Below are 25,857 nucleotides of genomic sequence, written 5' to 3'. Positions count from 1 at the left end.
TGGGCACCTTGCTGCTTTTTTTCTACAAGTACTGGAGCATTGTCCTTTATTAAAGTAACTTGAGTTATCAGTTTTTCCTCAGATTTTAGGGACATTAACTCATAGAAATTTACCATTTTGAAACTTAAGCTATATATTTGTGGTCATATATTTTTGGTCCTGCCTTTTTTCCCTACTAATGTATGTTGTTTCAAATACAGATTTATGTTTCCTCCAATATTTTTAATTTTTTGTTTTTGTTATATTTTTTAGTATAAAGGATGAATTGTGTTTTGTAGTTTTAGGAATCCTAAGACTTCTTTTTTTAAGGGGTGTATGTGATTTTCCTGGAAATGTTAGTCGGAACATTAAGAGTTTTATAGATGGGAAACCTAAGGCCTGGAGCTTTGGCTTTTCCTGGTAAAGTGTGAAGGATAGAACTAAAACCCAGGTTTCTTGGCATTTAGTCCCTAAGCCCACACATATTATATGTTCACCACTCTGTTTTTAATTAAACTTAGGTGGCAGAGTGATGGTTAAGTGTCTGCTTAAAATGACTTATTTTATAAAAGTATAAGTAGATCTTACTAGGTCACTGTTTGTCAATAATTCCTGACATAGGGTTTGACTGTGCTAGTAGCAGCAGTGACTCCATTCATGCTGCACGCCAGGCCTGCTTGAGCTGTTATATAAATGGCTTTTTTTCGGATAAGGTTTTATTATTGTAATACCCATTTTAAAGATGAAGAACCAGTGTTTAGAGTTACAAAACAGTTATCCCAAATATCAGATGATTAGTGATAAGAAAGAGTCCAGCTGGGAATTAAAGCAAAAGTAAGTTGTTCTCAACCATTATGCTGCATGGCCCTGCTGGAGAACTGTGGGACTTTTTTTCCTGTTACTAGTACAGCATGGGGCTTCCCTGATGGCTCAGTGGTAAATAATCTGCCTACTAATTCAGGAGATGTGGGTTCAGTCTCTGGGCTGGAAAGATCCCCTGGAGAAGGAAATCGCAACTCACTCCAGTATTCTTGCCTGGGAAATCCCATGGACAGAGGAACCTGATGGACTACAGTCCATGGGGTCTCAAGGAGTCAGATGTGACTGAGCACACCAGCACAGCATACCCAGAGATCATTCATAGGATTTTAAATGGATGTTTATATTTTTGTTTTATTCATGTGATCAATAGATAGGTATCTGATCAACTACTATGTGCCAGCATTTGCAATTTGGCACACCTTAATAAATGATACAAAGATGGTTTAGATGCCTCCCTTGCCCTTTCCCCAGGAAGGATAAAGCAGTTATTTTTGGCTCTTTTTTTGATTGCCCCACTGAATTTCTTATGGATCTTGTATTAAGAGAACTCAGTAGATAAGCTGCTGCTTAGTGGTCCCTGCAGTGTTACGTGGAGCCCCTGAATTCCCAGTAGACTATTGTCTCAACTGTGCTTGCAGAGGAGCAAGTGTTCATATAGCAAAGGAGACTCCTGAAAGCTCATGAAAGGATACCTGTGTGCCGAATCAGAATTTACTTTGAACTTTCAGGTACAACTGCATTCTGTTTCTTATGTTTAAGTTAAGCTAGCTTAGGAACTTTACAGAAAAACAGCAGTCATGAGATAAAAGTTCCTTCAGTGACTTTTTCTAGCAACCTGCATGTTTCCAGCCAAGAGAAGCTGTAAAAATCTTATGACAGGCAAGCTTGTAGAATCTCTTCCTTCAGTCTAGTTTCTTTTAAAATCTGAATTCTATGGTTAAACTTTCTCACTAAATGTGACAGATTTCTTTATCAGACTCAGCAGACTGGCAGCTATTTTGTTAAGTTTTATAGTTATAAATGTCTTGTAATTTTTACTTGCATAGGTCTGCTTTTTAATTTTATAGCACATCCCTGGTGGGAAAATAGGTGAATATTACTATATGCATCATGGCCAGAATTATCCAGGTTCATATTAGGGTTTCCCCATGCATGTCTAGAATATCCCTTAAGGAGCCAGAATTTAAACACAGAATTTGCTGTGCCTCGTAACTCTTTTAAGTCTTAAATCGGTACAGAAATAATAATAATTTTTTAATTCATGTTAATAGTTTTTGAGTGATTATCACATGATCAGTCAAGTATAGATTTGTTCAGTATGTAAAAGGAAAGGTAAGTGATTTCATGGAATTATACTACGTATCTATATAAATTCAACTAAATGTCCTTAGTAAAAAGAATGCTAGAGAAAGGAATGTGGAGATAGCACTTCATCCAGGGTGGGTGATGAACAAACAGCCTAGGGAGACATGAATCAGTTTTGCCTTCATTGGTCTCCATTCCTGTTTATGCTTTAGTCTGGCTAGTAGGCCCCTGAATGCAAGCCATTTATTTCACCTGAAAAACTAGCTATCTTTTTCCACTCCTGGAGAAAAATCTTAATGTTTTGAAGCAGATGTAATTTCCAACGTAATACACTGAAAAATTCCATTTGAACCAATTAGTTAGGTAACACCTTCAGTTTTATTGAGATAATCAGCAGTTTTGCATGGCAGTATTTACTTGGAGTTTATCTAGAGACTGCTTTGACTTAAAATCAAATGACATCTTTTTCATTACATAAAAAGATTTGGACAGATGGCATATTTTTGACTATTTAATATTAGTAGTTTTCCTTTTTGGGAAAAAAAAAAATGGTTGTGTTTATTAAGAATTTGGTATTTTCCTTTGACTTTTATTGATGTTTTACAAACCAGTTTTACTTTTCTTTGAACTCACAGAGCAGGAATTAGCTGGTTGCAAATTAGCAATCTCAGAATGACCACAAGTGTCAGTGTTTGCCTGCCTTACTATTTTGCCTTCAGTTTTCATAAGCTTATGCTGCAGTTACTCATAATGTTTAAGAATTTCTTTTGACTTGAAAGCGGAACTAAATTTAAATGTCTCTTTGACATTTGTCTATTTTAATTCATACAAAATATTAATGATCCTAAGAGAAAAAGTAAGCATCTAAAACCAGCAGTAATGTGGAAAGTACTGTAATAATAAAGGCATATCTCAGAGATATTTGGGGTTCAATTCCAGGCTACTGTAGTAAGTGAGTTACAGGAATTTTTTGTTTACCAGTGCATAGAAAAGTTATGTTCCCAGTACATTTTGTGCAGTAATAGCATTATGTCTAAAAAGCAATGTACATATTTTAATTAAAAAATGCTAACCGTGATCTGACAACATAAGGTTGCCATAAACCTTCGATCTTTTTTTTTTTTTTTTTTAAAGTGCAGTATATGCAGTGCAGTTAAACAAAGTATGCGTTTTTGCTTGTATATGCTTTGGTTTCTCAGTAGCACAGGTCTTTCTTTTCAGCATAAATCAACTAGAATCTTTCAATTGTTTTTTTGGCACACACAGAATAATCTTAGAGGTTAGAGCTGGAGTTATCAGTGAGGGTGGTATTGAGCTTGATACTGCTTTCCTAGGACATGTTCTAGAAGTTTCCGAGGGAAGGTGTTCTGGGCTGACAAAATAAATGAAGGGCATTTAGTAAATGTGGCCAGGGAATGTAGTGTGTTGGGACAGTTTTTGAAAACAACAAAGACTAGTCCTGTGTGCTGCAGGACTTCCAAATGTCCGTGGGGCGGGGGGGGGGGCGGGGGGGGGGCGGAGATAGTCCTCTGGGATCTAATGCTTGATGGTCGGGGTTGGAGCTGATGTAATAATGACAGAAAGTCCGCAACAAATATAATGTGCTTGAATCATCCTTCACACCCCTCCTCCTTGGGTCTGTGGAAAAATTGTCTTCCGTGAAACCAGTCCCTGGTGCCAAAAGGTTGGGGCCACCGTGTTAGACCATTTTTATTAAACGAACCTAAAACATAATTGGAATACACTCGGAGAAGGCAATGGCACCCCACTCCAGCACTCTTGCCTGGAAAATCCCATGGACGGAGGAGCCTGGTGGGCCGCAGTTCATGGGGTCGCTAAGGTCGGACAAGACTCAGCGACTTCACTTTGGCTTTTCACTTTCATGCATTGGAGAAGGAAATGGCAACCCACTCCAGTGTTCTTGCCTGGAGAATCCCAGGGATGGGGGAGCCTGGTGGGCTGCCGTGTATGGGGTCGCACAGAGTCAGACACGACTGATGTGACTTAGCAGCAGCAGCAGCATGTTACCTATGCATTTCATTTTAAATGGTTAGAGGGGTCAGTGTAAAGTATTCTTAAAGGGGATGTGTTGAGTTAGATAGAGTTGCGAAGCCTACTAGGTCCGCACCTTTAAATTGTTTCAGGCATCTTACTGGCCAGTAGCTGTAATTCTTTGATTCCCAAAATAATCAAATTAATATAATTCCAAACATGTAACCTTTGATAGAGGTGGGCAACAGAGTATTGTTTATCCACATGAAACAAAAGAATAGCCAATTTACAAGCTATAGAGCAAAATTATAAGCTGTAGAGGTTTGAAGAAACCCACGTTGAATTGTCTTCAAATGTAATCATTTAATTGGACCCTTCAGGTTGTACTGTAATGGCATTGTTCCTAGTGAAAAAGTATTACTTACATTAGAATAATGGAATTTCAGAGTAGAATTGGACCTTTGCGGTCATCTAAAAATCTAGTTTCCTCATTTTACAGGCAAGGTAACTAAGACCCTGAGAGGTTGAGATTTTTCTCAAAGGTTTGCTCTTAATGTAGCAAAGCCACATTAAGGTAGAACCTAGAGCTTGAGACTTGGAAGTCAAGTGTTTTTTTGCACTGATTTACTCTGTCTCGAGTTACATTAGTGTATTTGTTTTTAGTCCATGGACCCATGAGATTCACAAATGATCCTGTGGACCTTCTACATTACCTGTGTCCCTCTTCCACTATAAGAACAATTCTGCTGACTTTAAGTGAGAAAGAAAGCTTTTATTAAACCTCAGTGAGAAAGAATTGTTCGTTATGGACTTCGATGTTAAAGGAGATCGGTACACACACTTTGGTTTGTTTCCAGTTGCAATGCTCTAATTGGCATTTTATCTAAATTATTTATCTGTGGGTTAAGGAACTACATTCATGTGGATGTAATTTTTTAATCTCCAGATAAATAATTTTTAAAAACCTGATGTTTTCCCAGTATGATAGAATGCCTCTTTAAAGAGTTTTGCGTTATATCTCACTCTCTTTTGAAAATTTTTATTGCTGTATTTGTCTGGGTTTTCCAGAGAAAGAATCAGTAGGGTAGATAGATTGATTGTGAGGAATTGGCACATGTGGTTAGGAAGACTGAAAAGTTCCAGGATTTGCTCTCGGCAAGCTGGTGACCCAGGAAAGCTGATGGGCTAGTGCAGCTCTTGTCTGAGCCTGAAGGACTGAGAACTGGAGGACGCATGGTGTAAGCGCTCCAGTCTGTGTCCAGGGCAGGAGAACCCCTGTGTGCCCCCTCGACGCAGCCAGGCAGAGGGGAACGCTCCTCTGTTTTGCCTCTGTGTTGTCTTCAGTTCTTCAGTGGATTGGACGAGGCCCGTCTGCAGTGGGAGGGCAATCTGCCTTACTCAGTCTACAGATTCAAACATTCGTCTCACTCAGACGCATCCTCATAGACACATCCAGAATAATGTTTTAGCCAAATGCCAGGGATATTAATTCCTTATCAAATCTTTTCTCCCATTCTTTGGATTGACCTCTCTGTTGTTAGTGTCCTTTGATGCATGAACGCTTTTAATTTTGATCAAGTCAAGTTTATCTGCTTTTCTTTTGTTTTCCTGTACCTTTTAGTACTACTTTCACATTCACATATTCGTGAAACTGATGTCAAATCTAATGTCATGAAGCTTTTACTCTTTGATTTTTTATCTGTAAGTTTTTAAATTTTTTTTTAAGTTCTATCTCCTAAATTTAGGTTTCTGATCCATTTTGAGTTATTAATAATTTTTGTAGATGATGTAAGATAGTGGTCCAGCTTCATTCTTTTGCATGTGCATATCCAGTTTTCCTAGCACTCTTTGTTGAAGACTATCCTTTCCCATTGCATGGTCTTAGCGCCTGTGTCAAAAATCAGTTTGCCATGTACGTGAAAGTTTATTTCTGGGCTATCTTATTCTGTTAGTCTCTGGATCTGCCTTCATTCCCTGCTACAGTATTTTGATTACTCTATCTACAAGTTTTAAAATCTGAAAGTTTTAGTACTCCAACTTTGTTCTTTTTCAGAATTAGTTTGGCTCTTTGGGGCTGCTTGAAATTCCACATCAGTTCTAGGATAAGTTTTTCTTTCTGCAAAAACACCTTTGGGATTTTGAAAGGGATCACATTGCATCTATAGATTGCATTGGGTAATTTTGAAATCTTAATGCTATTAATCTTAGCAGTCCATGAACATAGATGTCTTTCCATTTGTTTATGGCTTTAATTTCTTTCAGCATCAATCTGAAGTTTTCAGTGTACAGTTTTTTTTTTTAACTTCTTGATTAAATTTATTCTTGACTATTTGATTTTTAAATGCTATTCCAAATGGAATTGTTTTCTTAATTTCTTTTTTAAATTACTGATTGGTAGTGTATAGAGTTGCTGTGGATGTTTGTGTATTGATTTTGTATCCTGCAATTTTGCAGAGATAGTTGTGTAGACTACAGTATTGTATGAAGGTAACTTTTATATGCACTGGGAAACCAAAAAAATTTGTGTGGTGCACTTGATTGAGATACTAGCTTTATTGCAGTCGTATGGAGCCAAACTGGCAGTATCTGTGAGGTGTGCCTATATAGACACACCGTACTGGGTTTTAGAAATGTGTCAACTGTTTTCTGTGTTAGCAAACATTGTATATGTATACTCCAGGTTATGACTAGTCTAAAAAACAAAAAATAAGTTGTACTTAAAATTTGTGTCAAGTTTTTTGCTCCTGAAACCTTTAGTGCTTTTCAGCTGCTTTGTGATTTGCTCAGAGTTGCAGTTTCCTTTTTGTACCTAGTTTTTCTGAAATGATTTTCTTAAAGACTCATTCTGGAACTTAAAAAATTCAGCTGCTTAAACAAAAATCCTAATATTTGTGAGTTCTGAATATCAAATACAGATTTCATGGGAATAAGTTACTTTTTAAAAAGACAAAACATGCAGCTGTACAATTAATATTGATTTACTTTTTAAAAATGTTACTTTTTCTCTCATAAGTACAGCAAAGAGGTAGATTATCAACTCCTAGAATCTCTTTGTGTGTGTGTGTGTACATATATATATCTATATCTATATCTATATCTATATAGATATAGTCCATATGTTTTCTTCATTAAGAAATTTCAGTGTCTTATTAATTTTTATATAAACAGCATTTTTCAGAATTAAATACAGTATATTTTTCATACTGATACTTGTTACAAATATCTTTTCTTACAATATTTTATATTATGGTGTTATTTTCAAACTTAAACAGTGGCAGATACCAGTGTTGTTTCTCCCAATACCTAGACTCTCTTCACTTGCTAAAAGAAAGCAAGGAGGGATTGTAAACAGTTACCTTGTTTGGTTGTGTTATGTTTTGCAGATAAGGATTCTGTCACTTTCCCCCATCCTTTTTGCCAGTTACTTCTTTGCCAGAATGCCTCAAGTCTTGGTGAAATTATAATGATTCTGATTTTTTAAAAGAAAGCAGGTTTTCCTCTCCAGTTAGCACAACTCGTCAGCTCTTTCAATTGTTTTGTGCTGATACTTTTCTTCTCCCAGCTAAGTAGCATTTTCCCCCCAGTCCAAATATCTTTAAGAACACAGAGTTGTCAGTCTGCTCCATATCACTGCCAATTATTGTTTCTTCATTTTGTTTCTTTTATTCTTTGTTTTCCTTCTATTTCAGTTTCTTAACATATGCCAGATAGACCTCTGTGTAGCCTTTGAAAAGCTATTTTACCTCTCTTTTCTTCATCTTTAAAGGGTGCTAGAATTAGGTTATATGGTTTCTGAGGTCCTTTATGTAGTGACTTACACAAAATAATGCAGATCAGAGTAATATGAGCTTTTAGCTGCTCTTGTATTCGTTATAGAGACCTAGAAATGGCTGTGAACTAACCATATGATTAGCAGAGGTCTTTGCTGTTTTCATTTCAAGGAGCTCACAGCCTACTGAAGTGGCATGGCTATATATGTGTGTGCGTTTTAACTTATTTGTGTTTACTTACCCAAAATTAAGCAAAGTTGTACTATAGTGACTGACAACTCAAAATTTTCAGTGATTTTGAGAAGACAAAATTAGATAAAACTCTCCTGGTTGCAGTTAACAGATTCTGCTCTAGTAAGACAAAAAAGTGTGTGGGTTGCATAGAATGAGATGAGGGATTTTGGTGGCTTTTGGAATCAAGAAGATTCCAAGGATTAGCGGGAGAAGAGGTCTTAACAGGCCACTGGAACTAGATAGGTGTTATGAGGGATATTGTATTCCATGTCTCTTCTTGCATGCTGGTAACTTCTTTACATCATTCTGCAGATGGGTTTTCTCCATGAGTCATGAGACATGATTATCTGTAATTTTAGACTTAACTCCTTATGGGCTTATGACTAGCTGACTCCCATTTATAAAACACAGAGAACTCTCTATAGACTGAGCCCAGGACTAGCCAGCCTTCTAGTCATATGTAGACAGAAGGAGGTCTGCATATGTGCGTGCTCATTGTTCTTCCTGTCTCATTTTCTTCATTTTTCTTCCTTTTTCGTGTACTTAAACTGACCCAGTTTACATGTGTGTGCTGTGCTTTGTCACTCAGTTGTGTCCAAACTCTTTGTGACCCCATGGACTGTAGCCTGCCAGGCTCCTCTGTCCCTGGGGGTTCTCCAGGCAAGAATACTAGAGTGGGTTGTCATGCCCTCTTCCAGGGGATCTTCCCAACCCAGGGATCGAACCCAGGTCTCCCACACTCCAGGCAGATTCTTTACCATCTGAGCACCAGGGAAGTCCCAGTATTCACATGTAAGAATTCAAAAGGAATACAGTTAAGACTTAATCTTGTTATTATATAATATCTAGTTGATTCCTCCTTATAAAAGAAGATGGGAGAGAAAGCTAAAATCTCTTTGGTTAATTTCTATTTAGTGATTATCCTTTGGCTTCTGGTTTTTAGAAGTCTAAAACTGAGTTCAGTATGACCAACATTTGTTGAGCATCTGTTGTGTCCTGGGTACTAGATTTACAAAGATGAGTAAAAGCAGTTGTGTCCCCTAACATGAACGTAGAGAAAAATATAGATCAGACAATTTCAGTGCATTAAAGGAAGTTAAATGTTGAAAATGGTCTCCACCTTAATAGTGACTCACTTCCTTTACATTTAAAATTTTACTTGAATATAATTTGCTTGTAGTATAATGACCGTATCATTAGTAAGCTTGACAAATTTTTACAAAGTTAACACATTCATGGAACCAGCAACCAAAGTGACTCAGTCTCAACCACACCAGTGTATATAACTAAATGCATAATAGTGAAAATATTGGAAAAGGATGTTCTGCTGTCCTCAAGTGTTTTTCCGCCAAAGAGTTTTTGCTAGTTGCCTCTGCTGCTGCTGCTTTTTTTTTTTTAATTTAGCTTTTTAGGTTTTTTGAGGGGGAAGGTATGCATGAGGCGTTTGGAATCTTAGTTCCCCACCCAGGGATGGAACCTGTGTGCCTTGCATTGGAAGCAGAGTCTTAACCACAGGACTGCCAGGGGAGTCCTCTCTTTTAACCCTTTTAAAAAAAAGCCTTTAAACTGAATGCCAGGAATCCTATTGTATTCCAAGTGAAATGCATTCTCTGTGCATTTTACCATGGTAAAATCTCAGATTCTGAAGAAAATGTAATATGATTAAAGTGAACATTGTTTAGCAGGACTTCTTTAGAAATGTTTCTGTGGTTGTAGTAGTGATTTTTCTTATTATGGATATGTGTAATTTCCCTGATACTTATCAAATTTTCTTCACTTAAGTACAGCTAGAATAAAATCTTCATGAGTTACTAGCTGTTTTGAAATTTACACTTGTAGCTTTCTATAAAGAAAAATGTTTTAATGAAAATTTAGTGTGGATATGATTGAAACTATTGCAGTAAAGATAGACAACTTTTGAAGTCTGTTAAGCACTTCAAAGGTGTCTGTTCTTGAGTATATAATTGATGTACTTCAATCCTTAGCATATTTCCTTATATAGATTATGTGCTTTGTAATTACTTGAGATTTGTTATTCAGCTTTTAAGAAATTTTCAACCACTCTTAAATGTAACAAATCTCATGTTTGTAAATGGATTATTTTCCCTGAATATTTTAAAGATGTTTAATTTGAAATATTTGTGTTTTTTAAAGATTCACTGAAAGTAACACTGTTTACATCTTTCTAATGTGAGATTATGTTACCACTTACTCATTTTGAGATTCTTTACGGGGGAAAAGATTGACTTGATTTTAAAACTGGTAATGACATTTTTGAGAATATTAAAATTGTCAGCAATTAAGTAAATCATTGAATATTTGAAAAATCTTACATACTTGTAGTAACTAATGAATAGTAACAATTTAAGTATATTTTCGACTAAAGATTTCTCTTACCAACTCACAACCAGTAACATAAAAGGTAAGGTGCTTGTCTGTTTTAACTCATAGCATGTTCCATGACTGAGGGAGAGACAGACATTAATTTTTTTTTTTGCAATAATTAAACAAAAGTGTTTATTGTGCAAAGGAATTTTAACACATCCATTTTTATTCTTTTAAAGGAAGGTGCATCAGCCCGGAAGACACAGACTCCTGCAGCACAACCTGTACCAAGGCCAGGTAAAAATAGAAAAATTTTAGTTTTTTTTCTATTATCACAACTGAAATTTTTGATACTATGTAATGCTTTGAAAGAATTAAATTTTACTTAAAATACTTCAAAACTAGTATCATAAGAATATTTACTTGAGTAAATAGGTATAGTAGAGTTACAGAAAATTTTTAAGAAAATATTTTTAACATTTTAGGAAAATGTTTTAAAAAGCTCTTTATTACATACCCATTCTCTCATCAGTCTTGTTGAGTTCCGTGATAGTATGGTGGATGTGATTTTTGTCTTTTCCTATGGAAACATAGAATCATAATTTTAATAGATTGATAAGCAGTTTTGATGTTTAGGATTTCAGATATCTGTATTATTGAGCATATTAGGTTCTATAATTTTAAAAATATATATATTAATAAACAAGGCTACTATTAAAATTATTTTTTTAATTTAATCCTTAAATTTTTTGGTTACACTTCACAGCCTGTGGGATGTTAGTTCCCTGACCAGGGATTGAACCCAGCTCCTCAGCAGTAAGAGCACAGAGTCCTAACCACTGGACCACCAGGGAATTCCCTGAAGTTATTTTAAAAATATTTTCTTTCCTTTTCCTGGTACCTAAAAGGATTGATCTTTATAAATGCATGTAGATACAGACACTATATTCATTTTCAGTGTTTTAGGTTTTATTTACTGTTCATTTGTTCATTTTATTTTAGTGTTTAGCATAGTCTAGTATCAGTGCTGTTAAAAGTGGCTATTAAGAAAATGGTATTAATTGAAAAGGCCCAGTCAGGAATTTAACTGGTTGATCTTCCTTTTCAATTCGTTAGTGTCAGTAGTGCAGATTTGCATATCTTTTTATTCATAGTATGTTCACACATAGGCTAATTCTAAAATTATATAATTATAAGTGTTCAGATTTTTGGAAGCACATTAAAAGCATGATGTTAAGAGGGGTTATATTGGGATGGTGTTGTAGGCTCTTTGACTGTGTCTTGGATCCACCTGGATCTTGGCATGACCAGTATTTTCTTTCTTTCTTTTAATGACATTGGGTTGGTTTGAAATCTTTGTTAAATTTGGAGCACACTGGATATAATTTATATCAGATGACAGAACTATGGGACTGTTTTTCAGTAGACAAGACCATGCCAAAAGCTGTTATGTGAGTACAAGGAAGAACAATTAAATCAGTTAAATATTATTTGAATGCCTTCCATGTGCTCAGTGCCAGAAACAAGAAGGAGCTAAAGGAGCTCCTTAGAAGAAGGAAGAAAAAGTCAGGGAAATTCCTAGAATGGGCAGGCTGACATGGACCCCAGGAATGCAGCCTGGAATACTGTAGAGACAGTGGAATGATTGGTGTAGAATTCTTCGTTTTCCCTTGGATGGGGAAGGATGGTTAGTCTAAGGAAGATCACATGAGAAATTCAGAAATGCTATAAAAAGGAACAAGTCACCACCTGAGGATTCTAGCTCTGTACTGTGCTGTGTATGAATAATTGTCTCTATTTCACATTTGCTCAAAATCACATGGCAAACAAAGGAAAGGGGTCGGGGTGGCACTAACACCCGCGTAAACCAGCTTGTGTGCGTGTGCCATAGAATAGAGGGACAGGGAGGGGGGCTGGGTCCTCCCAGCTAGTGTGTGATCTTGGAGACGGTCACGTGTGAAGCAGGGAGCTGTGGGTCCTTTCACCTCCTAATCTGTCATTCTTTCTCAGATCTGCCAAGGTGCACTGGTGATTAAAATGACTGAAATAAATCTCGAGAATATCTCATAATATAACAGATATTCTGATGTCCATCAATGTGAGGTCTCATTTCACTCGCTGATTGACCCCCATAGATCCACAGTCCCTTTCTATCATTCCAGAAGCAAAGATTATAAGTTTTAATACTCACTGGTCAATAAGACTGACTTGAGTGGGTGTTAGCAGTTTGTCATCTTTGTCTTGATTAGTGTATTTTTGTTTTGCAGATTGTTAAAAATGTATTTGCCTTTTGGGTGCCACCCAGTTTTGAAGGGATATTTTGTAATATAGGGTAGGTTCATCTGGATTATCTTTTTAAAATGGAAAAAAAACCACAATATTTCTGGTAGTGTAACATATTATACATGAGACAGCATAGATCTATATACTGTTGTTTGTTAGGTAGAGTTTGAATTATTAGGAAATAGGGACTGAACCATCTGTCCTTTTTGCCTTCAGTGAAGGGACTCAGGGATGGTGTTCCATTTTTGTTCACTGTTTCTTTCTTCTTTATTTTTTCACCAAATATTTTGCACTAGTTTTACCAGGCAAGTCCCTGGGTAAATGTAGTATTTTAAAGTGTTTACAATCATTCCTAATTTCTAAACATTCATTTAGGGAATGTAACTAACAAGAGACACATGTTTTCCAGTGAATTAAGAAGCTCAAGCGTTTGATAAGCTCCATAGTGGAATTTAATGTCATTTCCTTTTTTAGCCAGATTAAATCTCCTGCACACATCCCTACTCTTGCTGCCTCTTGCATAAGTGACAATGCATAAGTCACTTCTCTGGCTTTCATTCATTACTTCTGTCTTACAGATACGCTGATGTGGGTAGGTGACTACCCATAACCCTGTAGCTCTAGTTTATCTGCTGTCTTAAGATCTGCACGTGAGATTGAGAGGGGATTAGCCCTTTGTATATTTTAAACACATTCCTTATGCTCTTCAGTCATCCACTAAAGAATGTAGGTGGATTGCCTCATTCCATAGTTTTAAATCAATGTGCTGATGGTTTTCAAATTTGTGTCTCCAGTTCTTCTTACCTCTGGTGTCTTATATTAACTGTTTAACATTTGGATGTGCCATAGGTATCTTAAAACTGGCTTAAAACCTTTTTTCTTTGATATTTTCCCCACAAGGTCTTCACATTCTGCTTCTTCACAAGTAAATGACACCACTATCAACTCTGTTTAAGTCCAAAACGAGTTCTTCTTTATTCCTCATATTTGTTTATTCTTCTCATCTAATATGCCAGTGAGTTTTGTTAAATTTACCTTTTCTGTATTCCATATTTATCTATTTTCTCTTTATCTCCACTGCCACAGTTCAAGTCTAAGCTACCATCATTTCTCTAGACTAGTGCATCTTGAAGTATTAGTCCCTGACCTGTTTATTTCTGGTCCTTAACAAGATACAGATAGGAGTTGAGAATATAATACTGTTAACAGCATCCAGGTGCAGGCCAGGGTTCTAGCTGTTCATTTTTATTGCATGTTATTCAGTCGACCTTGGAAAGTTTACCAAAAACCCTTGCCTTAATTAACCACATTTAATTTGGGCGGCACCACTGTAGAATATTGGTAATCATCCTGAGCTTGCTGCTTACACAGTTGTCCCGTCCCCCCCCCTCCTTTTTTTTTGTTTTGGTTGTCTCCCTTTGACCTCTTAACTAAAATTACTATTTTTCCCTTACAGAAAGTATAATATGAAAATCAAATTATGTCACTTTCTGGCTTAAAAGTTACAGGATTTTCTGACAGAATTTAAATACAGGCTTAACATCACCTAGCAGGCCCTTCATGAATTGGCTCCTACATATATTTTTAACCTCCTGTCCTGCACCCTTCCTTTTGCCTGTCTACACATTTGTAGTTCCATAAGCACGACAGTTTCTTCCTGCCTTTGGCATTGGCCCACATTCCTACCTCTTATCTAGACTGTTCTTTCACTTGTTCTTTGCAGGTTTGTTCCTTTTTATCCTTCAAATCTCAGCTGAAATGCCATTTCCTTTGAGAGGCTTTTTCTAAGCGTTCTGTCTAAAGGACACTTTAATATCAGTGTACATTCATTTTGTTCCTTAATATTGTGTATTCAAATTTGTTTTTATGTGTTTATTTGCCTGTTTTGTTATGGTCTGGTTCCCCTCCTTTACTTGAACGGTCTTTGAGGGCAGGGATTATTTTTGTTTTATTTATCATTATAAAAATAAAAACCTAGCAGAGTGCCCTGTACGTAGGCTCTGAATACTTAAGGAGAAAATATAATTCTATTTGGAAGCAAGTACAGCAACAGTAATTGCCTATTCTCAGCTTGTCAGGGGTCAGTTATGGTGTTTGCTGAAGGCATTGGTCGTGGCAGTTCTGCTGCAGTACATTTAGCATCAGCCATGGCTGTGAGGTTCGGTAAATAGTAAATATTAAATATGCCCAGGATCTGGAGAAGAACTTAACTTGCTTTGTTTGTCTTATGAGTCTTACAACAGAATCAAGATGTAGAAATTATTGTCTCTGTTTTATGGCTGAGGACAGCTGACGCTGAGCGGCATTCATCTCAGTGTTCTGGGGGGGTCATTGTCTGGAAAGTGGCAGAATGGAGACAGAATCAAGTCCGACTCCAGGCTCTTGCTTTCCTTCATGCTCCTCATGGACTCAGCATTATTCCACTCTTTGCTCCTCCTGCCTTTAGATCAAGCTCATCCTTAGCATGTTCATCACTGTGTCCCTGCCTTGGTCCTTAATTGTAGTTATTTATTTTTTTTTACTAGACATCTAAAGTTTATTTTTAACATGTGAGCTTTTATATTTCATCTTTTTCTAACTCTGTCTTCTCAGCTTTCATTTTAATGAATCTTTCTTTATATTCCTGAATCCATTATGGGCTTCCTTAGTATATCTTATATTTCAGTCAAAGATTGCTTTGTTCTCCTTACTCCTTCTCATAGCCACTCCTGTCTCCAGTTTGTACATCTGTCTGTCCATCCCACCTTTCCTTTATCCCTCTGTCAAATTCCACGTGTTTATTGAGATTGTATTATATTGCAGATGATAATGTCTTGCTCTACATGTTGATGTATCCATGAACCCTGTTTCTAAAAATAATTTAAGAAAGTTTTAGTATCTGTTTCTCAGCAAAAAGAAAGATGACAACACTTTGATAAATATGCATGTGAACTTGTATTTTATCTTTCTTTGCTTTCTGTGGCTACAAGATCATACTTCCGGACTCCATGATGTTTTATCATAATCAAATAGCTATACAAAGGAGTGCAAAGAACTAGTTAAAATGTAGCATTTTACTGCCTCCATAATGTTTTATCACAATGAATAGCTATACAAAGGAGTACAAAGTACTAGTTAAAATATAGCATTTTACTGCCTCTATAATCTTTTATCACAATAAAATAGCTATTCAAAGGTGAACAAAGTACTAGTTAAAAATGTAGCATTTTACTGCTTTTGAAATAGAACATATTCCAAAGATGTGTGTACTTTGCTTTAAAAGTGGTATGTTGAAGAACTGATGTTGAATTAGAATTTTAAATTGTTGACTTTTTATTTTTTGTGATTTAAAAAATTCTAGCACAGCACATGGCACATAGAAGGCAGTCAGTAAAAATTTATTATATGAATAAATACTGAAAATTGAACATGCAGCACTTTCTAACCTAAAATACATTCGTCTTGAACTAGACTGATGTTACCATTATTATGCCAACAAATGTTTTTATTTATTATAAAGTCCATTGTATATATAAATAATAAAGAGAAATGAATATTCATGTTTTTATAATATACAAAATTATTGATAATATGGGCAGTTCCAGAAAAAAGACCTTCACATGACTCATTGCTAATAAAAGAAAAACAAAAAATTTTGAAAAGAGAGATAAAGATAAATATTTTAGGTCTTAGTTACTGGGGTAGCATCTTTGTTTTTCCTCCACAGAGATTAATTACATTTCCCTTTCCCAGCCCTTCTCCCAGTCTTATATCCTCTTGTAGTACTCTGTGTTTTTATATTTATCACAGAGTAATCAGTTAATTCAGAAATTATTTATTTGCCTCCTTTTCTGGACCCTAACGTCTATGAATGTAGATTCTCAGTGCCTAGCAATGCTGTATATCCACTTTGTTTATAACTACTGATTGTTGAACTGCTGAGGCACTATAGTGATTTTCTGAAGCAGAGAAATAGCTTCATATTATTTAAGAAACTTGCAGTACATTAAAAAAATTTTTAATGAGTCATGTGTAAATACAAATATTTTTGGCCTTATTTGCTTTGTAAGTTTGAAAATAAGAATGTGATTTTTATAACACTCAAATATTTGGATTTTTTTTTTTTCTTACAGTTTCTCAAGCCAGACCTCCCCCAAATCAGAAGAAAGGTAAAGTTGTGTGTGTGACTCTAAACTTGCTTTAAAAAGTAAGCTCTTGCTTACACAACCAGGGCTGATGGCCTTCTCATGCAGTTGTAGCAGATGTTTGTGTTTGGTGTCCATTCTGAGTGGTTAGTGCTCAAGCTGTCCTGATCATTAACTAGTCTGAATATCACTGCTGCTTAAAGTAGCTTTTAGCTCAAAAGAGTGAAAAATATAAATTTGCAGGCTTTTACTTTTTAATTATGAAAGTAACTATAATTCCTTTAAATAACCTATTTGATACCTGGAAAATTCTGTCTTTATAGGATCTCGAACACCCATTATCATAATTCCTGCAGCTACCACCTCTTTAATAACCATGCTTAATGCAAAGGACCTTCTCCAGGACCTGAAGTAAGTAATTTGCTAAACTGTTCTTTTTGTAGGACATGGAGCTTTTGTTGAGAACTACTAGTTACTGATTCAGTATTTCTTATTTTGAGAAAACAAATGTTCAATTTCAGTGCTATTGTCTTTGCAGATAGTCTAAAATATAATTTTCAAAAACAGAATATATTCTTTTATATCTGAATCCTTCAGGGAAAACTATAGAAACTCTAACTAAAGTCTTAATGAGAAGGTTATCATTTAATTTTTAACATGAATTGTTTTGCTTTGGCTAGAGAGCTTGAAGGGGTTGTAAAACAAATTCAGGTTGTCTCCTCCCCATTTCCAAGTTCCAGGAAAGAACCAGAAAAGTAAAACGTACTTTAGATTAATAGATGTGTATACCCTAGAGGGAGGAGGGGGGACCATAGTTGGTGTTTTTTTTTTTTTTTTAAATTATACGACATTTTTATTTTGGGCTGCAAAAACAAAAATGAGCAAACAAACAAACAACCAAAAACTTGAAATAGGCTTGTCAGATGATGTAAATTCATCCTTTCCAGGGAAGCAGAAGGTAGATCAGTGCAGGTTATCCTCAAGGCCACAGACATCCTGCTTCACTGCTGCTTGCACTCTGCTGGATTTTGATCCTTTTTGGGTTATAGTCTGGATCATTTTCCTCATCTCCTTCTTCTTCCCCTTCCTCATCCGTTTCTTCACCTTCTTCATCATAATCATCGTCATCATCTTTAATAGCTTCTCCAGTAAAGTATAACACTAATTTTGGGATTATATGCTCACGTAAAAAGTGACCAGTTTCAAAGTCTGCAGCCAGGATAGTTTAAGAATCATCATCCAGATCTCCACTCTCAGGAACTTCAGGAGGGGCTAAAGAAAGAGTCATTAGAAACTGTTTTGGTCACAGTATGAACTGTCCCACACATCCCTTGTGTTTCTGCTTCCTCTTAATCATTTTCAGAGTGACATTCTTCCCTTTTTTCCAGTCTATCTGGGACCCTATACAACCCACAATTTCTGGTCCATCAAAAGAAAAGGGATCAGAATCATTTGGTTCTGACCTCATCCTATATGTCTTTGTCAACACTTCATTTGTGAAATATTCATTGGGTTCAAAGTGAAATTCTAAGACAAAACTCATAGGTTGACCAGCATCTGAGAACTTCACTTTAATGTCTTTCAAGTGCTTCAGAATAGGTTCTTCATGTTCCTGAACCATATCACTGAGTAAGTCAACATTCTTAAAAACGGTCAGCCAAAACTCAGGAATTCCCTTGGGGTCTTCTTTTTCTTCATCCTTTTTCTCATCTTTAATCTTGGCCTTTTCTTTTAGCTCCTCTGAAATTTCATCTTCCTCATCTGATTTCCATTCACATTCTTCTTCTGTAGGTTCATAAATGGCATTAATGGTCTCAAATTGCTTATCAAACAGAGGCTGATAAAGAACAGCATACTTTCTTTCAAGATTATGAACTTCCTCATAGAATTTGGCTTCTATCTGTGCACATTTAACTTGAAGGTTTTTGAGAGCATTCACTCGTCTTTTAACTACCCTCGGCAAGCTTTCAATGTATCCTGTTGGTGTTTCTACCAGGCCATCAAGTCTTTCTTGAAGGGCTGCAAGAATCTGAGGATTTTGCATCATCTGAACAGTCGGCTTACACGTTTTGATTTTTCTTTCTTCACCAGTTTCTTCTACTTCTTCAACATCATCCAAATCTTGATCAAGTTCAGACTGTTCTTTGTTGTTGATATCTGCCGTGTTGTACAAATGCCAAATGTCGGTGGCTAGCACGGGGAGCCAGGCGGCCCAAGCTGTGCAGGCAGTGACTCAGGGTGGTGGGAGGAGCAAGAGGCAGCGCCGTGAGCAGATGGTGCTAGAAAGGGGACCGTAATTTGTTAACCTAGACATTAATTAGTAAAAGTTGGTTGAAGAAGCAAAGAGGAAACCTATATCCTGTGTTAAAATTTCCAGATGCTTAACTTTCGCAGTAAAATAAAGATGACAGTTCTTAAAGAAACAAAAACAACCTTCAAAAAGAAAATCATGCTGCTTCTAGATAACTTACAACTTAAAAATGAGTAGCAAAATAAGTTGTAATACTTACTGACTCTAGGTTTTAATAGATGCAGAATTGAATTTTAAGTGCCAGTGACTTAAATAGCTGTATAAAATCCTATGTAACTGGCACATGCAAGTGTATCTTTAGTATTTTTTCTTTAATACTTATGAGTGAAATTTTCAATGACCTTTTTTTCCAATAACAATATAGAAAGAAGGAATTTTTAGGTTTTATTTCCTCATATTTTGTTAGGCTTTTTTTTTGTGGAGTTTAATATTGAGACAGTGCTGTGGATTACTAAATAATCTACAGTTCCTCAAGTACTCTGCAGCTGGGCAAATATGAAACATAATTGTTTTTGCCCACCTCTTGAAATAGATTTGATAATAATTAAAATATTATAATAAAAGTAGTAATTAGTACATAGAAGTCACAGACTAAATTTTAGCATCTTTCTCCTTAGCCTTCCTACCAAGAAAGCAAAGAATTTTAACAGACTACCTTCTTTGGATAGATCATGCCTAATTTTTCTTCTGAGTTTAAAACACTCCTTTCATTGTTTAATACCTCATTGCAACTGACATCTCCCCTACAGCTTGAGTCAGCTTGAGGCTTTGCTATGTAATTAATGCATAATTGAAACCTCCTCCACACAATTATAGTACTGGCTGTATCCCATAGCTCATGTTGGCATAGATTCTGTTTGGTTTCATGGAAACTGAGGATTCTTCAGTTTTCTAGCCCTTCAGTAAGTAAATGAAATGAGGCAAAATAAATCCTGCCCTCACCTTTAACATTCTAAGTAACAAAATCAAGGTTCTATTATGGAAGTATTAAGAAGCGCTTTGGCATTTATAAACATGATCTTGAGAGAAGTTTCACTGGGCCCGTGAGCTTATTTAAAATAAACTGGTTGGATGGTGCTTGTGATTCTGGCTATGACGGTCCTCGCATAGGGCAGAGTTCCAGTGGGGAAAGAGGACACAGAGGGAGTGCTCCAGAGATAGACCGAGAGTTCCCCTTGCATCAGTCGAACACTGTTCAGCACATGCATATGGGGGACTACTTAAGGCCTGGGAAAGAGCAGGCAGGAGAGCAGTCGGAAGCTCACAATGGAGCATGAATGCTTCATGTACCCAGCTGCCACAGCAGTGCAGAATGCTTCAACCACTTTGGAAAACCATATAGGAATTGATTTATTACATTGAAGATGTTATTGCACCATCTTTATAATAGCTTCCTTTTTTGATGATCAGAGGTCAGCTGTGATAATCAGTACTTGGAAGGATATCTGCTTAATCTTGTTAAAGGTCATTGTAAATTTGTTTATCTGCTATACCTAGGTGTAGATTTCTTACATATCCCTCCTTGGGATTCATCAGAATTGAATCTGTGGATTTGTTTTTCATCAGTTCACAAAGTCTTGTCTCTTAGCACTTTGACATTATCTCTTTGTTTCCCCTTCTTCCCTTTTTGTTTCTCTCTCCTTTCTGGGACTTAAATGAGACGTACTATAGACTTTCTCATTTCATCATCTCTGTCTGTTATACAGCTCTGCTTTCCTTCTGTTTCTCTGTCACCTGCATTCTTGATCATTTCTGAAGATTTAACTTGTAGTTGTCTGTTCCTTTGGCTATCTCCTAGTGTGATGTTGTCTATTCATTTCATTTTAAAATTCAGATGTCTTATTGTTTCTATTTTAGAGGTTCTGTTTAGTTCTTTTTCAAATCTTTGGTGCTCCTTCGCTCCCCATTGCCTTTTTTTCAATAATTTCTTTTTCCCTCTACATACTTGCAAGCTTGTTTCACAAGTTTGGTCTTTGATGGCTGCATCATTGGAAGTCCTTACTAGTCGCTTTCTTTTATCTGTTGTTTCATTCATGATACCTTGTTTCCTTGTGATTTAGGGGTTTTTCTTTTGTCTTTTAACTGTTCATTTAGTGGTTTTCTTTGTTTTCATTTTGTGATTTCTGTTTGTTCTCCTTGGAATTTTTTCTTGTAGAAATTCTTTGAGTTCCAGAATGAAGATTTGCTTCTCCCCCTCGCCCCTAAAAGAGGTGTTATTTCCTTTGGTCCACAGTTGGTATTTTCACATTATTTCTTGGTCCCAGGGCTCCTGGGCAGGGGCTGATCCCTGTGGGGGTCTCTGGGTGGGGGTCCCTGTGCAGTACTTGGTCGGGGAGTGAGGGGAGCGGGGGCCGGCTTTGTCTCAAGCACTCAGAACTCCACTGTCCTGCCTGGGCCTCAGTGTCCGCACTAGGCCCCTGGGAGGGGCCAGGATTGGTGGTCTGAGGGTCCTTGGGAAATCGATGAGACCTAAAATATTTTGGGACTATGGCCTGACCTTCTCTCAGCATCATTGCCACCCTTGCCGCCCTCCCCCCCCACCACCCCAACACACACACACACTCCCCTGAACAAAGTATTTTCGATTCACTAAAACTGCCTGAAACTTCTGTGGGTGCAGAAACCATAGACTGATTGGCAGGAAAAAGAGAAGTGGGGTAGATGTAACCGGAAGCTACTCAGGGCCAGTTCCCCTCCCTGCCTGGGTTTCTTTTTCTCCCTAACCTAACAGCTTGGCCCAAAGTCTGCTGGGAAACCTGATGCCTGGAGCTGCCCTGGTGGGGACCCCCACCCCACATGCATCTGGCTATGGCCTTTCTCCCTTTCCCCCAGACTCTTAACTGGTAGCACTCTGACATGTAGTAAAACAAGACAAAAAACAGGAAAACCCAGATAGAGCAATGATGTGGGAAGACAACCCACACGGGTATCTCAGGAGCCCGCCTCCTCCTGTAGTAGAGGGGGCACTCTGAGGGTGCCACTGGGCCCTGAGGGCAGTACTTGGGGTCGTATATCTGCCGGCCCAGGCCAAAGACCTAACCACTCTGGTTGGCACCCTGCGTGTAGCCCATCTGTAGGGACATGGAGGAATTGTCACATTTGTCTGTCCCCAGCTTTGTGTTGTAAATGTGCCACCGGGTCCCTGGAGCCATCGTGCCCACCTGGCTGTCACACTTGTTTGTGCCCATCTGGAGGCTGATGGTCAAGTGGTCCATGGGGGGCAGGATATGGTTTTTGGGGTCATACAATCCCATCTGGTGCCAGAAGCGGTTATGTCCAACTGGCTGGCACATTTCTTGGTGCCCAACAGGAACCCAGTGACGCACTGGCCCATCTTCACTGTGGCATCATCAGAGTCTCACCCCTACTTCTCCGAGTATTTGATGCCAGTGTCCACGCCACTCTGCATCCCCTTTGTCTTGGCCTTCCTGGCCAGGGCAAGAAAGAGACACCTGCACCTGCATCAAGTTCCCACTTTCAAACAAGTCTTTAGCCTCCAACAGGTCAACGGGGTTCATGCCGTAGCTGACCATGGCCTTGATGAAGTTGGAGAAGTTTTCTAGCTGGTGCCACTTCTGCATGGAGCGGTTGGTCTTAGGGGTTGAGCCCAGCTGCAGTTTTTTCATGCATGTGCACAGGATGGTCCTGTCCTTCAGACCCTTCTGGAAGTCCGGGTTGATGGAGAGGCCGGTCAGTCCTCAATCTGGCTTTAGAGCTCCACCTCCTCCAGGGTCGTTTTTGGACTGGAGCTGGTTCTTGACCTTGGCCGAGAGCCTGTGGGAGGGCCCCTTGTTGAAGTGCGTGGAGCTCATGGCTGGCGGGCGAAGATTTGCTTTTGCGTTTGATAAGCACCTGGTGGCATATGCAATCCAACATTGATAGCTTCACGTTAAATTCTCAGTTTGAGGGTTTTTTTTAACACCAGATATTATTGCTGATTTTTTTCCCACACAAATTTCAACTTCTTTTATTTAGAAGAAAGGAAAACTGTTTTTTTAATCTGGGAAATACTGATAAAATTGTTCATTTTTCAAAATGATATATAGACTTAAAATCTGGAACTTGTCTAATGATATCTCATTTGCATTTTATATTATACTAAGGAAATTATTTTAGAGATTTGTTACTTGTTTAAACACTGGTGACTTTAATCATATTATCCATACTCCTTCAAAGTCATAGAATGTTAAGTGGAATAAATAAATAATGGTAGAGTCGGTGGATGTCAGAATATTTCTCCAGATTGCAGATATCCATCCAGTCAATTGTGCAGTTCTGGTTGTTTTTGTTAGATAATTTTTTGTGTTAAGTATTAAAAATCAACTCAAAGTAGCTTTATTGTAAAAAATAATTGGCTCAACATAACTGAAAAGTCCTGGCTTCTGACACAGTTGAATTCAGTGCTAAATGAAATAAGCTGGAGTTGGTGTCTCTATCTCTTAGGCTGGTTCTCCTTCTTCGGGGCAAAGATGACTTATCAGAAACTCCAAGTTACCAGTCACCACAAAGAGACAGTGCTCATTTCCCAGTAATTCCAGCAAAAATCCTGGGATTAAATCCTGTTTGCCTGGCTTGTACAGTGTAACAGGTATATTTCTGAACCAACCACTGTGGTCAGGGTTGTTAATTTTTGCTTTAAATCCAAATGAGGTCGAATTTACAATTCTGAGATTTGATTTTTCTTTCAGTTGTCAGGGTGTTGGTTAGGGCTGAGATGAGGTTAGGAAAACGGGTGGGCAGTAGGTTTATTTCTGGTTTACATTATACTGAACTCCCAGAGTCCTAACTTTATGAAGGAAGGAATTTCTGTTAGATTCTCTACCTTGAGCAGAATATGGGATTTGTTTCTTCTTCCAAGAGTCTAGTGAAATAAAGTAAGAGACAAAACTTAAGTTTAATTAGTTTGCCACTGCGTTCCATGGGTTGAAGTCTGCAGTGTTATCCTGACCTTTTTGAGTTCCATTCTTTACTCAGTTCTCTGGCCCAAGGATTCTTTACTTCTTGCTAGCTAGCGAGAGAAGGAAATGGCAACCCACTCCAGTATTCTTGCCTGGAGAATCCCAGGGACGGGAGAGCCTGGTGGGCTGCCGTCTGTGGGGTCGCACAGAGTCGGACACGACTGAAGCGACTTAGCAGCAGCAGCAGCTAGCACAGAGATGCCTTTAGAATGTTCTTTATAATTTATTCCACATTGAAAAACTTTCTGACAGTTTCTTTTAAAGTTAAACATACCCTTCGATCCAACAGTTCCACTCATAGGTATTTATGTAAGAGAATGAAGTGAAAACATATGTCTGTAAAAAGGCTTATACCAGAGTGTTTATAGTATCTTTATTTGTAATAACCCCAATTTTGGAACCACCCAAATGTACCACAGGAGAATGTATAAACAGATTGTGTCAGATTCATACAATAGAATTTTGCTCAACAGTAAAAAAGAATGAACTACCAGTCTGCCCCCCAGCATGGATAAATGTCAGAAACGTTAAATTGAATGAAAGAAGCCAGGCATGGGAGAGTACATTCTTGTGTGATTCCATATATAGAATTCCTAGAAGTCACCTGTGATGATGGAAAGCAGAGTTGTGTGGTTGCCTGTCAGGGAAGAAGTGTAGGGATTACTGAAGGGTGCAGGAGGAAATTTCTCTGGTCTGTTGCACGTGTTCTGTATCTTGGTGGGCGTGGTGGTTACCATGTGGAAAGGGGTATTTGGTGACACTCCTTGATGGATTGAATCACCTATCTCTATATAGCCACCTCAGCTCCATTTCAAGTGATCTTTGATTTATAGTAAAATTTCCCTTTTATTAGCATTTGAGAAATCAAGGATTAGTGTGGTTGTGTATGAAACCATTGGGAATGCTAAGTGTCACACCAACACAAACAAATTGCGTCTGAATTTGAGATTCACACACCGACTTCTCATGTAAGTGAGCTTGACTTCTGTTTGGCGTGTAAAGGAAAGACCCATATTCTGTACATGCAGAGTGAGTTTATTTTTAAAATAATGTTTTTGGTTTAAAACTATCATTTTAAAAGTAATTTCAAGGTATAGTTTCTTTCTCATTTAAGATTGTTGTAGAATCATTTTGTCTCCTATTTTTTAAAAGATTTGTTCCATCAGATGAAAAGAAGAAACAAGGCTGCCAACGAGAAAATGAAACTCTAATTCAGAGAAGAAAAGACCAGATGCAACCGGGGGGCACTGCCATTAGTGTCACAGTTCCTTACAGAGTAGTCGACCAGCCCCTTAAACTAATGCCTCAGGACTGGTGAGTTAATTGATGCTTTTATGTAGTCCTTCATTTTTTGTGTAATTAACAAATACCAAATTTTATCATGAATTCGAGATACTGAATTCTATCCTTGAAACCTGTGTTAGTATCTAATTTAGTCATCAATAATGTTAACATTCTGCTGCTGCTAAGTCGCTTCAGTCGTGTCTGACTCTGTGTGAGCCCATAGACGGCAGCCCACTGGGCTCCCCCGTCCCTGGGATTCTCCAGGCAAGAACACTGGAGTGGGTTGCCATTTCCTTCTCTAATGCATGAAAGTGAAAAGCGAAAGTGAAGTCTCTCAGTTGTGTCCGACTCTTTGCGACCCCATGGACTGCAGCCTACGAGGCTCCTCCATCCATGGGATTTTCCAGGCAAGAGTACTGGAGTGGGGTGCCATCGCCTTCTCCGGTTAACATTCTAGTATTAAGTAAATA

At 37.6% G+C, this 25,857-nt stretch overlaps 1 protein-coding gene and 2 pseudogenes across 2 annotated transcripts in view; 1 reads left to right on the top strand and 2 right to left on the bottom strand.

Annotated features, from left to right (window-relative positions):
• Nucleotides 1-25,857, top strand: part of CDC73 (cell division cycle 73) — an 89,155-nt gene that overhangs the window by 52,424 nt on the left and 10,874 nt on the right. For both annotated transcript variants that reach the window (XM_055581830.1, XM_055581829.1), the window contains exons 11-14: nucleotides 10,667-10,724; nucleotides 16,823-16,858; nucleotides 17,158-17,245; nucleotides 25,256-25,417. In XM_055581830.1, coding sequence (XP_055437805.1) covers nucleotides 10,667-10,724; nucleotides 16,823-16,858; nucleotides 17,158-17,245; nucleotides 25,256-25,417 — 344 coding nt within the window. The remainder of the gene's footprint in view (nucleotides 1-10,666; nucleotides 10,725-16,822; nucleotides 16,859-17,157; nucleotides 17,246-25,255; nucleotides 25,418-25,857) is intronic.
• On the bottom strand, nucleotides 17,836-21,658 carry LOC129653495 (nucleosome assembly protein 1-like 1; annotated as a pseudogene).
• LOC129653494 (calponin-2-like) lies at nucleotides 21,824-22,957 on the bottom strand (annotated as a pseudogene).

The sequence above is a fragment of the Bubalus kerabau genome, chromosome 5 (genome assembly GCF_029407905.1).
Source record: "Bubalus kerabau isolate K-KA32 ecotype Philippines breed swamp buffalo chromosome 5, PCC_UOA_SB_1v2, whole genome shotgun sequence".
NCBI classification, from domain to species: domain Eukaryota; kingdom Metazoa; phylum Chordata; class Mammalia; order Artiodactyla; family Bovidae; genus Bubalus; species Bubalus kerabau.
The sequence above is the reverse complement of the archived record's forward strand: the minus strand, read 5'-3'. Positions and strand labels throughout refer to the sequence as shown.